At 55.4% G+C, this 14,945-nt stretch overlaps 7 protein-coding genes across 7 annotated transcripts; 2 read left to right on the plus strand and 5 right to left on the minus strand.

Annotated features, from left to right (window-relative positions):
- Positions 1–189: 189 nt before the first annotated feature.
- On the minus strand, positions 190–1,721 carry N657DRAFT_659324 (S-adenosyl-L-methionine-dependent methyltransferase; the record flags this gene model as incomplete). Its single annotated transcript, XM_062794971.1, has 5 exons — positions 190–851; positions 960–1,071; positions 1,222–1,244; positions 1,317–1,402; positions 1,615–1,721. 5 exons carry the CDS (start codon positions 1,719–1,721, stop codon positions 190–192), a joined length of 990 nt encoding a protein of 329 aa, XP_062642679.1.
- A 637-nt stretch (positions 1,722–2,358) lies between these two features.
- On the minus strand, positions 2,359–3,313 carry N657DRAFT_650783 (cytochrome c and c1 heme-lyase). The gene is made up of 2 exons (XM_062794021.1): positions 3,261–3,313; positions 2,359–3,203 (listed from the first exon to the last, which is right to left on the minus strand). Exon 2 carries the CDS (start codon positions 3,189–3,191, stop codon positions 2,529–2,531), a length of 663 nt encoding a protein of 220 aa, XP_062642680.1. The 5' UTR covers positions 3,192–3,203; positions 3,261–3,313; the 3' UTR covers positions 2,359–2,528.
- Positions 3,314–3,829: 516 nt separating this feature from the next.
- On the minus strand, positions 3,830–5,861 carry N657DRAFT_582741 (ABC1-domain-containing protein; the record flags this gene model as incomplete). The annotated part of the gene is made up of 3 exons (XM_062789633.1): positions 3,830–3,874; positions 3,936–5,405; positions 5,463–5,861. 3 exons carry the CDS (start codon positions 5,859–5,861, stop codon positions 3,830–3,832), a joined length of 1,914 nt encoding a protein of 637 aa, XP_062642681.1.
- A 391-nt stretch (positions 5,862–6,252) lies between these two features.
- On the minus strand, positions 6,253–8,396 carry N657DRAFT_627691 (glycoside hydrolase family 71 protein). Its single transcript, XM_062790826.1, has 7 exons — positions 8,227–8,396; positions 7,969–8,153; positions 7,665–7,903; positions 7,473–7,595; positions 7,298–7,405; positions 7,015–7,239; positions 6,253–6,952 (listed from the first exon to the last, which is right to left on the minus strand). The coding sequence occupies exons 1-7, from the start codon at positions 8,311–8,313 to the stop codon at positions 6,642–6,644; spliced, it is 1,278 nt and encodes a 425-aa protein (XP_062642682.1). The 5' UTR covers positions 8,314–8,396; the 3' UTR covers positions 6,253–6,641.
- A 205-nt stretch (positions 8,397–8,601) lies between these two features.
- N657DRAFT_556949 (ribosomal protein S28e) lies at positions 8,602–8,969 on the plus strand (the record flags this gene model as incomplete). Its single annotated transcript, XM_062787952.1, has 3 exons — positions 8,602–8,662; positions 8,729–8,812; positions 8,914–8,969. Coding segments are annotated over 3 exons (201 nt in total), but the record flags the coding sequence as incomplete, so codon positions are not given.
- Positions 8,970–10,318: 1,349 nt separating this feature from the next.
- On the plus strand, positions 10,319–12,139 carry N657DRAFT_684861 (polysaccharide lyase family 4 protein; the record flags this gene model as incomplete). The annotated part of the gene is made up of 3 exons (XM_062796723.1): positions 10,319–11,336; positions 11,473–12,041; positions 12,107–12,139. 3 exons carry the CDS (start codon positions 10,319–10,321, stop codon positions 12,137–12,139), a joined length of 1,620 nt encoding a protein of 539 aa, XP_062642684.1.
- Positions 12,140–12,995: 856 nt separating this feature from the next.
- On the minus strand, positions 12,996–13,910 carry N657DRAFT_637689 (uncharacterized protein; the record flags this gene model as incomplete). Its single annotated transcript, XM_062791529.1, has 3 exons — positions 12,996–13,123; positions 13,347–13,698; positions 13,800–13,910. 3 exons carry the CDS (start codon positions 13,908–13,910, stop codon positions 12,996–12,998), a joined length of 591 nt encoding a protein of 196 aa, XP_062642685.1.
- Between the last annotated feature and the right edge of the window lie 1,035 nt (positions 13,911–14,945).

The following is a 14,945-nucleotide window of genomic DNA, read 5'->3' on the forward strand; positions in this document are numbered from 1 at the left end:
CAAATCAAAGCTCCAGCAGAGTTGTCGATGTACAAGACGAACATATACTCGGAGGTTCAGCAAATGATTCCGTCAAGGAGCAGCACCACCAAAACCCCAGCTCCTTACAAACATCACATAACAAGTCATTGCTCTCCAACCAGGCTCTAACCGGGCCTTTGTCCCCATGCGACGATCCTGTGCTCTCAATTAGCGGGCGCAGGATTGCCTGGATATGCCATGGTTCACTGACACGGTAATATAGGCATGGATACTTCGATCTTGCAAGTCGTTCTTCACGTCAACGAGCAGCTTCTCGACATCGGCTGGTACCCACCCAAGAGCGCGAGTGAATACAGTCATGGTGATGCCGTCGATGCCCTCGAGATTGTTCTGCATTTGCATGGAGCCAATCGCCTTCTGCTCCTTGCCCTTCGCCCACGGGTTCATGGGCACCGCAAACTTCTTCTCACCCAAATTGGCAAATCCGGCCTCGGCCAGGTAGGTCTTGCAGCGCAGGGCCTCGGTGGCGCTGCGGCCCATCCGCTGGATGGCCTGGAGCAGGAGGGTATTCCAGCGCTGCAGAGCGGTGCCTTCATGAGATCCGTCAATCGACTGGAAATAGATGATGGTTTCCTGACATTCGGCCCATCCGCCGGGGTTCAGGTTGTCGTAGATGGTCTTGAAGTAATGATTCCAATCCTTCTTGATGAATGGGAGCAGATAGCGGCCATGGATGTAGTCAAATCTGTGGCTGTAGGCCCAGTCGTCGTCGACATCGTCTATCTCGAAACGGCAATTGGGCGGCAGGTAGGCCGGTTGGATGGGGCTCAGGTCAGTACCCAGTACCTCGGATTCTGGGTTCTCCTCGGCTTGGCAAGATCAAGGTTAGGACCACCACCAACAGGGTTGAAAGACAGGGGGAGAACTGAGTGGTGATTCGGGGACGCTGAGCGAGAGAACGACAGGAAATTGCTTACCAAACTCGATTGCCCAGATGCCCGTGCCGGTTCCCAGATCGAGAACACGGCCAGGCTTCTCAATCGGTGCCAGCCCAAGCTTTCCCTTGAGCAGGAACTTCGATATGCTGTGCTGCAGGTCTAAAAGTAGTCAGCATGGGCAAAGGCAAAGAACGCAAAGGATAGTCACGGACATACCTAAACGGTTTTGCTCCCGCTACGTTCATCCATTGGTCAATCCTAGGGGTCGCGGAGAGCTGTCACGGTTGAGGTCATCTCTTACTTGGTCATTCGGAAGAAAGTATTCTGCCGGCCGGTCAGTCATGCAGACCGCAGCACACTTGAATGAGTAGTAACACTCGTGGCAGGTGAACTCACTCCCTTCCTTGTATTTGTGAAAGGTTCGTCCATGCTCCTGCACAAACTCGTACAGACTGGAGGCCGCAGAGACGTTCGACGGTGACCTAATTCATCAGAGGTGTTCTTAGTGAATTCCTGACTTGGGAAGGTAAGCATGTCGTGTCGGAGGACTTACACCACCGAGTCCAAAGCAACTTTCGGACCACCCTCACGCTCGTAGTCGACCTGGTGTTGTCAGACTGTCCCACGATGCAAAGAAATATGGGCTACACATACGCTCAGATCAACAGAGAAGTTGGTGAGCCCTGTGGTCGACACAGAACCGTCATCCTGAACCGGCAACTCAGTTGTTGCGGAAGCGTCCTCAGCCGGAAGTTCCGGTTGGGTGCTTGTGGCCGCGTTCGATTTCTGGTTGCCGAGCATGTTACTCGGTGTGCCGTCAGTGAATGATTTGTAGTGCTCTTGATCAGCATACCAATCGTGTCCGTCAAGGCAACACAACATGAGGGGTAACCTTGTGAGGTGGTCGGGCGGGCGGAGGTGAACTTGAGACCCCCCCCTTTGGCGATGGCCCCTTCCACATGCAGGTCGCAGTGCCAAGCCACGCTAATCCCGAACCGTTGAGGACCACTGGACTGTCTTGTAGGTATACAATATAATTAAGGGTACTTGTACATTCATAAAAGGTGCCATGCCTGAAGGTCGATCATCGATAAGAGGGTGACCTGGCCCGACTATCGTACAGGGTAAAAAGCCGCCATGAGGAGAGAGAGTAAGAACACATGCACGTTGAACCTAAACCAGGAATCCCAGACAACACACCATTCATGACGCCGTTCATCAAATGCCATTTGACCCTCGAGGGCTCCCCTGTCGGTCGATTTTCGGACATGCGCTATCTCAACCCTGCTGATTCTGGCGGCTGGCCTCGCGTACTTCGGCCCCCGAGGCCCTCCACCAGATATCTCCGCCCCATCGCATCAAGCGCTCCACGGCCCGGGTCGGTGTGTCAATGGCAGGCCGAACGTCAAGGTAGAAGACGGGTTCACCGGTGGGCTCGGGTGGTGCCGAGTAGAAGTCAATGACGTATCGGACCTCCTTGCTCTCGCCGTCGCCAACCTTGCGCGACACATACCAGTCGTGGCGGTCGAAAGGCGGCTCGGTGCTACAAACACGCCGAAGCGTTGTCAGTTACACGCAAACGAAAAACTGGCTGCGCCTGGTCCAGACTTACCCAAACTTGGATGGATATATCCTCCCTAGCATCTGCAACATCGCCGCCTTGGGCGTCATATCATTGGGCCTCCCCTGAAACCTGATCAGGGTGGGCTGCGGCTGCTGCCCGCCCTCCTGCGCTTCGAGCCGTCGCAGCTCCAACGGCGCGTTCTCCTCCCCGCGCTTGCTGACCTCCCAGCCCCGGCAGAGACCCTTGCCGAACCTGCGCTCCCATTCGACAATCTCGCCCCAGGCGCCCTCGTTCAAAAAGTTGTGGACGGCAACCATGCTCTCCACAGCCGTGATGTCCGTGTCGGTGTAGCCCTTGCGGAGTAATGCATTGTACATTTGCTGCGGCGAAGGGTACTCCCAGTTGCCGTCGCCGCTGCCCCTTGGGATGGAAGACTCGTCTCGACTTGTCGGAAGCGCGTATGTTTGATTCGGGGCCCGGTCCTGCGGGATTGACTGGAACATGTAGTTGAGGGGGTTGAGTTTGGAGAAGACGGACGACTCCTGTCGCTGCTCTGTTGGCGATGCGCTTTGGCTGTTGTGTGGGACGAGGCAGGATGATAGCTTCTCATTCGTGGTCGGATTGCCGTGAGGAACGGGGCAGGTTGCGGCTGCTGGGTTTGAGGATGCGCCGTGAGAAGTCAGGGCATCAGCGGTACCCTTGTGCATGGGGCATCCGGGCTAAAGACGAGATCAGGACTTTGTACCCAGAAAAATCACACGCGGCGGGCAACTTACAGGAGGGGCGCCCGCTCCAGAAACATGTTTGTGCTTCGAGTCCGCTGGAGGGGCAGCCCGAGTACTGGTATTGCCGTCGGCCCAAAACCAGCCCATGGCGACGAATTGTCGTGTCCGAGGTATGGGATCAAGATTCGATTGAATATAGCGTCAACTGGTCAGCCTGGTATGGCACTACATTCGCAATAAGACGTCGACTTGATTTGGAGGGCTGCGAAAATATGGCGATAAGCAAAAAAGACTTGATCGGGAGTCGACACGAGTGCACGGGTGCCAAGCCGAGCGCCCCACAACCACTCAAGGCAAGAAGGACATGGGTTCTAGGTTCGACTAGAAACCATCATCACAGGGACGACGAATGTTCGTCTTCTAAGCTTAAACAAACAGCTACGGCTTGGTGTTGATACTGTCTGTATTTTACGTTGAAAAAGCACAAAACCACCGCTCGCGGATATCATAAACCTTCCCTTCAGCAGGGACACGACGGGGACCATGAGGTTTGCCATCCAAGCGGGAGTGTCACCCTATCCAACTCATTGCGCTGAAGTGCGCCCCAGCGAGCCGCCCAATCATACATTGGGAGAGAGGAGATCGTATCGGACGCATCTCTCAACCTGTTCACACAAATTTAGTACATTGCTCTAGAACAGGGGGAAACAAGCAGAGACAACTTACGTCCTCAATACTAGCCTGCATGAACCTCCTTGTCTCGAGGCCCACCCAGACCATCAACATGGAAAAGTCGCCCTCCTTGACCAAGTCCTTTCCGCTTTGCGCGCCGAGTTGCCTCAGAATCGGGAGCGAGCTACTCAGGAGATCCACATCAGGATTTAGACTGCGGCCGATGCCCTCAAGCAGCAGGATGCTGATGACGACATTGACAAAGTCCCCTTCGAGGCGGACATGATGTTGCCGGACCATGCCCAAGACCTGCTGCAAGACGTCACCAATCTTGACATTACCGAGCGCGAGCGTCCGGCTCTTCACGCCGAGCACCAGGTGCTGCATCTTGAGGGCAAAAACCTCCTTGTCCAAGACGGCCTCGGGATGCCGGCACCGCTCACACATCAAATGGCCAGCCTTGTAACCATCAAACTCGGCGACCGCGCGGAAGAGATCGAGAAAGTTGCGCCGGTTGGTGGCATTGAGTTCCGTCACGAGGCCGGCGTCGATGAAAACAAGCTGTGGCCGGAAGCCCTCGCGGTCGATCTTGGCCAACTCGGCGTCCCAGAGCTCCTTATTGTGGCGATGCGGGCGTAGCCGCGACAGGATCTGCTCCGTCACGTCCGTCTGCTGCGCCATGGCGGGATTATGCTCGTACGTGTGACGCCACGGCAGACTAGGTCGCTCCGTCTCGTAGAACCGCACCATGATATTTCCGGGGTGGAGGTCAGCATGGACAAAATTGTCAAGCAGGAGCATGCGCAGAAAGGCGTCGAGGCCCTCGGAGGCGATATCGTGCTGAAACACGCCGCCCCCGTTTGCCATGAAGTCGGCCAAGGGAATGCCATGTGCAAACTCTTCGACCAGGATATTTCGCGTGCAAAAGTCGGTATAGGGGAAGGGGAACCATGCGGTAGTTCTGTCCTTGAAATTTGCCCGGAACCTAGTCAGATTTGCCGCCTCGATGCGCAGGTCTAGCTGCAGCTTCATCATTTGCCCAAACTGTTCGACTTCGTCCGGCAGCGAGAGCCATTCCATAGTGGGTATTGCGTTGAGTACCGAGGCAAAGAAATGCATGATGCGAAGGTCGCGTCGCACAATCCGTTCAACGCGGGGATGCAGAACTTTGACAGCAACATACGACGAGGGAACGTGCTTTGGACTGCTCTTGAGCACGGTCCCGACGTTGTGGCGGACTTTGTGCCGTAGGTCGGAAGGATCCTTGGGGACGTCAACGTCTCCGGAGAGGGCGAGATCGGGCTTGAGCTTCGCCTTGTAAACCTGGGCAATCGCCCCAACACCAATCGGCTTTTCGTCAAACTCGTCGAAGATATCGGCAAAATCACGCCCGCCGAAGGCCTCCTGGACAATCCGCTTAGTCGCATGGAACGAGTGGGCCGGGGCATTAGCATGGAGCTTCGACATGATGTCGCACAGTTCACTGGGAAAGATATCGGACCTTGAGGCGGCCCATTGACCAAGCTAGCGGAATCCAGATGTCAGTTGCCATACCCTGAATTAGTATTAAGGTTGCCTTACCTTGATAAATGCTGGGCCTGCCCACTCCATAGCCTGGACTAGGAAGCCGTACCACCAGAGGGTTCCTGTGCGCTCATTGTCGCGCTCTGGCACACGGCTCCCAATCCATATCGCCGGCACCGTCAGAATCACGGGGACAAAAACGACGACGAGGTGCAACAAGCGAGCGCCGGTGCATATGGGTTCCCATATATAAACATCCAGGAACAGGACGGCTTGGCGCCGTAGCCAGGTGAAAGTGTCGTCGTTTTCGCGCGGTCCCTTGCGAATCTCGGCCCGAGAGACCTCGAGCATACGCAACTCGCTTGTATCGTCGGGGCTATCACTGCCGTTGCCGTTCTCGGAGATTTCGATGAAGGCGGCAGCACTGGCAGCCAGCCCGCCACCGGCGGCGGCCATCAGGGTCTGCGGGCCGACTCGGCGGTATTTGCTCCATGATCGCGGTCGCGATCGAAGCCCAGTGTAAAATAGGACGTTGTCGTTTCTTGTTCGAACAGGCCGGAAAGTGCCCCTAAGGGTTTCACGGGGAGAGCCACGGCAGAATGACGGTCTTGTGCGGAAGAAGAGCCGACCTAGAAGGGTGGGAGCCGGCCTCATGTCGTCGCGGCTCTTCGGAGGGGATTTGAGGGATTGGTATTGAATTGGCTAATAAAAGCATTCTCATAGTCCTGGCAACTGAATTATGTTATCGAGGTACACTCGGTCAGCCGCGTGTGACATGATTATGTCTAAAAGGGGGGGGGGGGGGAGGGGTGCGCTTTTCGCGACATCGACGGCCGAGTTGGCAGCCCGCTGCGGAAACCCTGTGACGTCGACGGGCGGCGCGGAAGAAGCGGGCCAAGACCAAAGCGCACATGGCTGGATTTAGTGGCGGGAATGGATCGCCGATTTTAGCCGATCCAAAGCCAAGGGACGCACACCACACCTCATTCTGCTCCTCGTCATTGTCCAATTTCCCATTCCATAATTTTGAGGATAACGGCGCCCTTGTTTTCGGGATAGTTTCATTATGAACCCGCCAAGTCATATATGCAGGAAGCTTGCAGCAACTACCACGTCCTTGTCCTCGGGGCTTTCATGATAAACGACGGGGAGTAGCCAGAATCCTTGAAGCGCCTATACATGAATGGAGACAGCATTCAGGGAAGCCTAGAATCGAGACGGATTCAGCAATGGCGATCAAGACGAGGTTTGATATGCGTGTCGCGTGTGCGTCGCACTTACATTCCCACCCTCACAGGTACCCTTAATTTCAGGCCCGACAGCGGTTTTCCCGTTCAGGGTAAGCGTTACAGTGCCGGTGGTGAGGCTGTCAAACGGCAACTCAAAATACGACACGCGGCTTCGACTGTCAGTCTCGAATGTCATCCGGCGGGAAGTCCCAATTGCGATGTTGATACGCGCCAAAGATCTGGTTACGGCCATCACGGATATCACGTCTCGGGCACCATGTGCGGCCGAGACCGTGCCGCCGGGGCCCCATACCGTACCTGCAACAGGTTCAGTCTCGACGCTATAAATCACATAGGCTTTTGAACCAGCGGAAGCTCACCATTATATCTCTGAGCCCGGACCGGGGCAGTGCGGTACCAGGCGATGGCTGTGTCTTGGCCATGCCAGTCAACCTCAACAGGCGCAGCCTTGTACGCGGCGATCAAATAGGGCAAAACAGCCCTGAAAGCGGCGTGGCAGTGGCCGGCAACGTATTTCTCTGCTCCGCTCACCACCTGCGGCGGAGAGGCGTCACATATGTAGCTTGATTCTCCAAAATCATTCCCTTTTCGGCATCAACATTTGGATGGGTGGACGGGGTCGACGTTCGGGCAGCAACGTACAAGTGATGATTTGGACGAAATCCGGCATGACTTCCAAAACCTGCTGCCAGCGATCGTACCATAGGGACTCGCTGGAGCAATACCAGTTTTTATTCCATCGTGGCAGATCTGGACCCTGGTCAGTTCGCGCTGACAACCGCCATTGACACCACTTGAAGATGCGGTGCACACCCACTTGTATAAAACCACGGACTGACGCCCATCATGTACTTCTTTCCGCAGAGGTTCTCCCTGTAGAGAAGGTCTTCAACTGTAGTCATCTTAGTCTGTCCGGCCTTGGGCCAAGCATCCCAGGAGACTGTGTTTGTCTAGTCAGCAGTGTGCTGTCTTCAGGCCGGTTCGGTTAGCACCAATGTGTTCAACATACAAGCACCGTCAATCAGATCCAGTCTGTGACCGACTCCATGTGGTCCAAGGCTTGACCAGTCCGGGATGAGGCAGATACCGCCCGTCTGATCACGAATCGTGGGCCAGTTGTCCACCCAATTGGGGCCTTCAAACGTCGACACAAGCGGCATCCCGTCCACCCTCATCTGTGCAGGTGAATCTTTGTAACGGTTAATCAGCTCAACTGCCTGGGAAATTCCCCAATATCCGGCTGCCATGCTACCCCGGCGTTGGTCAGCCTACGGCAGCAAAGTACCAAACGGTTACCTAGATGCTGTGCCTACTCAAATGAGATGAAAACCGAGAATCCATGAACTTCTTCGGCTTCTTTGTAAGCGTAATAGATTTGTGTCTCCGTCCAATGATCTGAAGGACCAATGTTCAGAGCAAACCCGTCAATGCCGGCGAGCTTGGCGGTTTTGATATCGCGAGCCCATTTCTCACGCGTCTGCTGGCACGCAAGGCCAACCTGCACATTGAACAAATATTTAGCTGTGACACGACTCTTAGTGCCGATGGCATCCAAGAGGCTTGTACTATACCATGTAGTGAGCGAACACTTTACGGGTTGAGTCGGAGACCCTGCTAGCGTGTCCGGAATTGCTAATTGGGGTAGAACAGTCCATCATGTCCAAAGGAGGAAATGCCGTTCAGACGTGTAAGTCGTTGGAGCAATCGATGGCCAAGATCCATGCACCCGCGTTGGAGCTGGAGGTCTCGCGGCCTCGCCCCCAGCGACCCCACACTAGCCGGCAGGGGCCCATGCACGGACCGGAAAATAAGAATTTCCTGTCAGCCCTGCGATTTTGGCTCCGCACAATTGAATCTGGTGAAATTTCGCAATACCACAACGCCTCTTCATCACCGATTCGACGACCGATCTTCCCGCTCACCACAGAAGTCGATCAGTCGCGAAAATGGATTCCTCGAAGGCTCCCGTCAAGCTCGTCAAGGTTACCCGAGTCCTCGGCCGTACCGGTACACTTCAAACCACGATTTCTCCCCTTCGTGAACGGCGCAAATGCTGATATTTATCGGTCTCAGGCTCTCGTGGTGGCGTCACCCAGGTCCGCGTCGAGTTCATGGACGATACCACTCGTTCCATCATCAGGAACGTCAAGGGCCCTGGTATGTCGCCAAACCATCCCCCCCCCCCCCCCCCCACCAGGCCCCGGGCAGCTTTCTTCTTCGACAGAGCCGCCCAGTGACTAATGCTGCATCCTGTCCAGTCCGCGAGGACGACATCCTGGTTCTTCTTGAGTCCGAGCGCGAGGCCCGCCGCCTTAGATAGAGGACCGGTGTTTCGAAGGTTAGGTGTTGAGGGGAAAGTGGCACAGCATTCAGCTGCCATATCGGCCAATTTGGCCAGATATTCGCCGTAAGCTGCGGCGACGGAAGGGTGGGAAATATCAAGGATGGGCGTTCGGTAGAACGGTATCGCGATCTTGCTCTCCACAAAATTCTACACGGCGCTGAGGCTGCGCCGATTCCCTACGGATTCTCATGGTGCTACGGTTGGGTCGGGTGATTCGTTTGGGCGGCGGCGGACACAATTCCAGCGAGCTTTGACATATTCCCTTCCGGAGTTTGGATCTCTCAGTGTTCGCTTTGCACTCATGATGCGCAGCCAAAACTAACGTGAAGGACGGGAACCAATGTTGTTGTGAATGGTCGGGGAAAAAGAGAGGAGTTCGCTGAGTGGGGATGAGGAGGACGACGAGAAAGTTGAAGTGTAGCCAGGGCGCTCAGCCGTGGCGATCGATCAGTGCGCGAGGAACCTGATCTGCAACACGAGCGTTTGCCGGAACTTCTGAGTGCTTCTCGTCGGCTTCCTCTTCCTGGTTTTAACTAACGCTTTCGACTTGGGCTCTCAACAGCAGCAGCCACCTATCAGCCATCGTCGATCCAACAAGTACCAGGAATGTTCAGGATCAAAAAGCGTCCTTAGGCTTTTCTCCACCACGCTTCAGTCGTCGCAGTCCGTGCCCAGAAATGCGTTGCTGGCATCCTTTGCTAAGCCCGGTGGAAGTTTCCAAGCCGTGATGCGGTTCACAAAATTGGGCCTCTGGGAAGCTTGAAACAACTCCAAGGGCGACTTATTCACTCACAGCTCCATCTGGTTGTTGGTTTTGCTGAAGAGATGGGTACGTAAGCTTCTGAGTCCTGTTCATTTCAGGACCAAAGAAGGGGGCATGCCTTGACCCTGCTGCCTGGGTGCTAAGCGATGCCCTCAATGACACCCTTTCGGAGCTTGTTCTTCTTCGGTTTCGGCGCCGGACTAGGCCGGATTCTTGGCGGCGGCAGATCCACCGTCTTGGCATGTCCAAAACACACCAGGAGCCTCCGATGGTTGGAACTACCCCATTAGATGCTACGTCGAGAGGTTCCGTGAACTGCTATCTCCAACCCCAGATCCAGTTCCGCCAATCGCTTCATCGGCTGTGATTAGTGCGGCAGCACCCACCCGCTCCCTGAACAGGGCAACCGAGATTTCTAGGAGGACATGGCATTTACCATGTTCTCGCCGCACTACTTATGCCTGCAATGGGTCGTCGAGCAATGGGTGCGATGTTGTCTGTCTAAAAGAAATCTTTCATTCTAAGTCCCAGGCGCGAACCTGGCAAAGTGCTCAACATGGAGCTCCTGTTCGTCGTTCGTTTGTTTCTTTTGTCCGCCTCCTTTTTCGCCCCGGGCGTCTTCGGTGCCTTCGGCTACACGTCGTCCGGCAATAACTATGTCGTTGACGCCGGCTCCTCCAACGCGCTGGTGATTTCGGTGAGCAAGTCCAGCTGCGACATCAACTCTATCAAGTTTCGCGGCACCGAGTTCCAGTACGGAGGCAAGGGCAGTCACATCAGCTCCGGACTCGGCACTGCCACCGTGTCCATCAGCCAGATCAGCGGCTCGTCTCGATACATCAAGGTCACATGTGTGACATCGACCCTGACGCACTACATGGTGATCCGCGAAGGCGAAAGCATCATCTACATGGCCACCTACATCACCGCCCAGCCGTCGGTGGGTGAGCTGCGCTTCATTGCCCGTCTCCTGCCCGACAAGCTGCCCAACGAATACCCCTACGGAGTGGTCTCGAACACGGCCGGCGCCACATCGACCGTCGAGGGCTCCGACGTCTTTGTCGTCAACGGACAGACAAGGTCCAAGTTCTATTCATCGACCCGGTTCATCGACGAGGATTCGCACTGCGTCTATGGGGGCAGCGACCTGATCCATGTCTGCATCATGACTCCCCAACAGGAGTCCTCGTCGGGAGGTCCCTTTTTCCGCGACATTGACTCCAACAATGCCGGGGACTCCACCAACCTGTACAACTATATGAACAGCGGCCATGTGCAGACCGAGGCGTACCGCATGGGGCTCCACGGGCCTTATGCCATGCAGTTCTCACGCTCAGGGATTCCGAGCGTCAAAGACCTCGATGTTTCGTGGTTTGGAGAAGTCTCGGTTACGGGCTACGTTCCCGCATCCGGCCGTGGAACCGTGAAGGGGACGGCGACAGGCGTGCAGAGCGGCATGCAGGGCGTGGTCCACTGGTACAACAGCGCGGCACAGTACTGGGCCAAGACGTCTTCCAGCGGAGCCTTCACGTCGCCCTTGATGAAGCCGGGCACGTACACCATGGTGCTGTATCGTACGTCAATTCCCAAATTGTTCATACCCCTTTTCGACTGCCTCGGAGCTTTGTTTGCTCCCGAAACTGCAACTTTTGCTCCGAATTACACCCGACACAGCCCGATTAGTATTCGATAACTGACATGGTAAAACAGAGACCGAGTTCAAGATCGCAACGAATACGGTAACCGTATCGGCTGGCAAAACTACGACCCAGAACATCGCCGGCACCTTCAATACAACCCGCAAGACGCTCTTCCAGATTGGCGAGTATGACGGCCAGCCGACAGGGTTCCGCAACGCCGACAAGTTCCTCCGGATGCACCCAAGCGACAGCCGCATGGCGAGCTGGGGCCCCCTGACGTACACGGTGGGCAGCTCGCAGCTCTCCGACTTCCCCATGGCCGTCTTTCAGGCAGTCAACAACCCCGTGACGATAAAATTCAACCTGGCCAGCGCCCCAGGGGCAGCCACTCTGCGCATCGCTACCACGTTGAGCTTCGCGAGCAGCCGCCCACAGGTAAAAGTTAACAGCTGGACGGGGCCCGCGCCCTCGGCGCCCACAAAGATCGACAGCCGCGGTGTTACGCGAGGCGCATACCGCGGGCACGGTGAGGTGTACACCGTCAGCATACCGGCGGGCACGCTCGTGGCTGGCACGAACACCATCACCATCAGCTCCATCTCTGGCAGCTCTGGCACGACGTTCCTGAGCCCCAACTTCGTAAGCCGCTCTTCCACTTGTATAGCCTCATGACGGTTGGCTGATGGTTCTTGTCTGGCATACAGATCTTTGATGCTGTCGAACTTTACACATCCTAATCTGCTTTTGGTATGGCGTGGCCTTGGATCCCGAAGGTAGAGAAGCTTGAAACAGCCTGCACCGCTCGGAACCTGGATATGGTGCTCTGGCGAACCTGGCGAGTTTCAAGGAAGTTGAGCACAGAACACGATACATGGCACTTTCCGCCTTGAGTTATCCAGCCCTCATCGGGTCGGAATCTGAGGCGGAGATGAAGGTTCATTGACTGTGCTGGCAGCTAGTATACGACCATCTTCACTTCCCACGGACCCCTCATAGTGCTGTCATCTCTTATGTTTCTGAGGCACATTCGTCACTTACCGAACATCTGTGCTGAGTCTCCTTAAGATGTGGATCGCTTTATTCAGTCCGAATTCTGATTGTTCCTTTTCCAAAGGCAATATTTTCCATATGGGCAATTAACCCCTTACCTCGAATTATATCTAGGCAATTGATATACGGGCAGGGCACAATTGATACACGGGCAGGGCGTTATCCGGGCAGGGCAATGCGGAAGCTCCTATTGGCTCAAAATTTTCGACAGCTGCTACCATCTCCCCACTCAAAGCGGTGAAGGCCAAGTCACTAACACTAACACCATTTCCTCTGCCTTTGTGACAAATCGACAAGCCCCTACTTCTGAAAGGGACTCCTGAAGGTATCACTGGGGTCGGGGTGAAGATCTAGTGAAGCCAAAGGGTTCACAACAAACGCACAAGCAAGTGTTCACACAGTAGTCGAGACAACTGCTTGCATTGCTTACTGAGGAAGCTATCGTAAGTACCCGCAGGCGTAGAGAGCGTGAACTTAAATACAAGCTTCCTCGTCCCGATGCTCTGCCCGCTCTGTCACGGATCCTACAGAGCATCCACGTGCTCAGTATGCTCTCACAAGGAGCACCCAGATCACTGCACCCTGCTCCGTGTGCTTTTCCGGAGAGCACCCAGAACGCCTCAGTGATTGGTCCGGGACGCCCGCGTCCCACGCTCGCATGACCGTCCTTTCTGCGGCATTTCGTTGGTTAATTCGTGACAGCCTTCCAGATTTCAAAGGGTTCTCCGAAACAACTAGCTAGTTAATATCATACACGCCCTCCACGTCGAGTAGATCTCGTATTATGCAAGACCTCTTTGTCACTGCTGCTCTGCACGAGTTCCCATTGAGATATCCGTCTCCGTACGCTGGGTTGGACCTTCGGACCACTGGCGCGTACGCCTACTGCCTTACCTGGCCCAAGTGCTGTATTCTGGCCGCCGCCTGCCCCCCCACGAGTCGGTAGAGACCGGCCGCTTTCCGTTTGGACCGTCGCCTGTGCTTTCAGCCGAGCTAGCGTTGACTTATCCTTGCTCCCGCGAGGCCGGCCCCTGCCGCGCCGTGGCTGACTCCCATCTGGCAGACTAGCCCCTAGGCGCGCATCCTCTTGTCCGTTCTGGCTCTGTACGCTCACCCGGTCGATGGCTAGGTGGGGAGGGACCGGCTGGGCAACGTTTGTCACGGGATAGTCCCGTGACAGGGTTAGGGCTGCGTTATGTAGGGAGATGGTCTGTGCGTAGCTCTGCCCTGCAGGGTTTTCCCGTAGCTGCGCACAGCCCACAGTTCTGGTTCCTTGCGCAACTATTGCAGTTCAACACCATACCCAAGACTGCCTATCAATCCCGTGATAACGTTCTTTGGCCTTACCACGAAGCGATGTGGCAATCTTGGGGTCGAGGATGCGACGATAAGGGTCGGTAGATGTCGGTTGCCGTAAGTGCCATCTCGGGTGGACGTCCCATTTTGCCAGTGGAACATTACCTTCCAACTTCGATAGGATCGTATGGCAACACGGGATGAGTTGCATAGGACTCTATATCCTCTTCCCTGTGGACTTCGAGAGCGCTACGGAATCCGGTATCAAGGCCTCTCAACTGCATCCTTCGTTTCTTCTCTTGCTCCTTCGCATCTCGTTGTGCTTGTATTCGTTCGCTCAGAATCGGGCCTGGCAAGGCTTGCCGGACCCGGTGCATCGGTCTCGCGGGGGTCGGGAAATCGAGGGAGAGAAATATCTCAGAGTCGTTGCGCAGTTCCCACCAGGGCTCGTCCAACCCTTGGGATTCATGGGGTCGTGGTATTGTTGTGAAATGTGCCGGAGGATTGGTCGCGAAGAGATTGTACAAAGCATTGTCGTCGCCATAGCCGTACCATTCCTCAGGGTCAGGCCCTAAGCTACTGCTTGAAGGGGCCTGGTCCGCTCGCGCGCATCGGAGGTATCGCGTCGGAGTCGCTTCTTGGTTTGGGATTGCGCTTCATCTAGGTCGGCGATATCGTGTCCAGATCGGGATCGCTTTCGGGAGCTGTTGGAGAAGCGAGCCATTATGCGATTGATACGCAGGCGAAGACAAAAGGGGATGCTTTGACGTCAGTTGGGGTTGGGCAGACCATTGCCAGCTGGAAATCTGGAGAGGATGCGGCAGAATTTTGACAGTGAAAGACCCTGCTTAACAGGAAATTTTGAGCCAATAGGAGCTTCCGCATTGCCCTGCCCGGATAACGCCCTGCCCGTGTATCAATTGTGCCCTGCCCGTATATCAATTGCCTATATCTATTCCTCAGCGGTAACTACAGAGTCAGTACTGGAGTAGACGGATTTGTTGGAAAGCCAACAGCCACGAATGTGCCGCACCGTAGTAATTGGGTACCAAAAGGATGGGCAACCACTCAATTGATGATGATGTTCCTGTCTGTGTTCTTCCAGAAGTTCCCTGCCTCTCCTGATCCTGAGAATCCTGGTGCCAAGCCATTAGTCACCCCTGAACTGCCCTCTCTGACCACCTGCCAAATCCAACA

The sequence above is a fragment of the Parathielavia appendiculata genome (assembly GCF_033297405.1).
Source record: "Parathielavia appendiculata strain CBS 731.68 unplaced genomic scaffold N657scaffold_35, whole genome shotgun sequence".
NCBI lineage: Eukaryota > Fungi > Ascomycota > Sordariomycetes > Sordariales > Chaetomiaceae > Parathielavia > Parathielavia appendiculata.

Bases quoted from the DNA above. Each gene is read 5' to 3' on its own strand.
- N657DRAFT_650783 (XM_062794021.1), bottom strand. From the start codon at position 3,191: ATGCACAAGGGTACCGCTGATGCCCTGACTTCTCACGGCGCATCCTCA.
- N657DRAFT_627691 (XM_062790826.1), bottom strand. From the start codon at position 8,313: ATGATGGACTGTTCTACCCCAATTAGCAATTCCGGACACGCTAGCAGG. The intron at 7,904-7,968 runs GTAGGCACAGCA...ACGCCGGGGTAG, and splicing joins TCGGTTTTCATCTCATTTGA to CATGGCAGCCGGATATTGGG. The intron at 7,596-7,664 runs GTATGTTGAACA...AGACAAACACAG, and splicing joins GGATCTGATTGACGGTGCTT to TCTCCTGGGATGCTTGGCCC.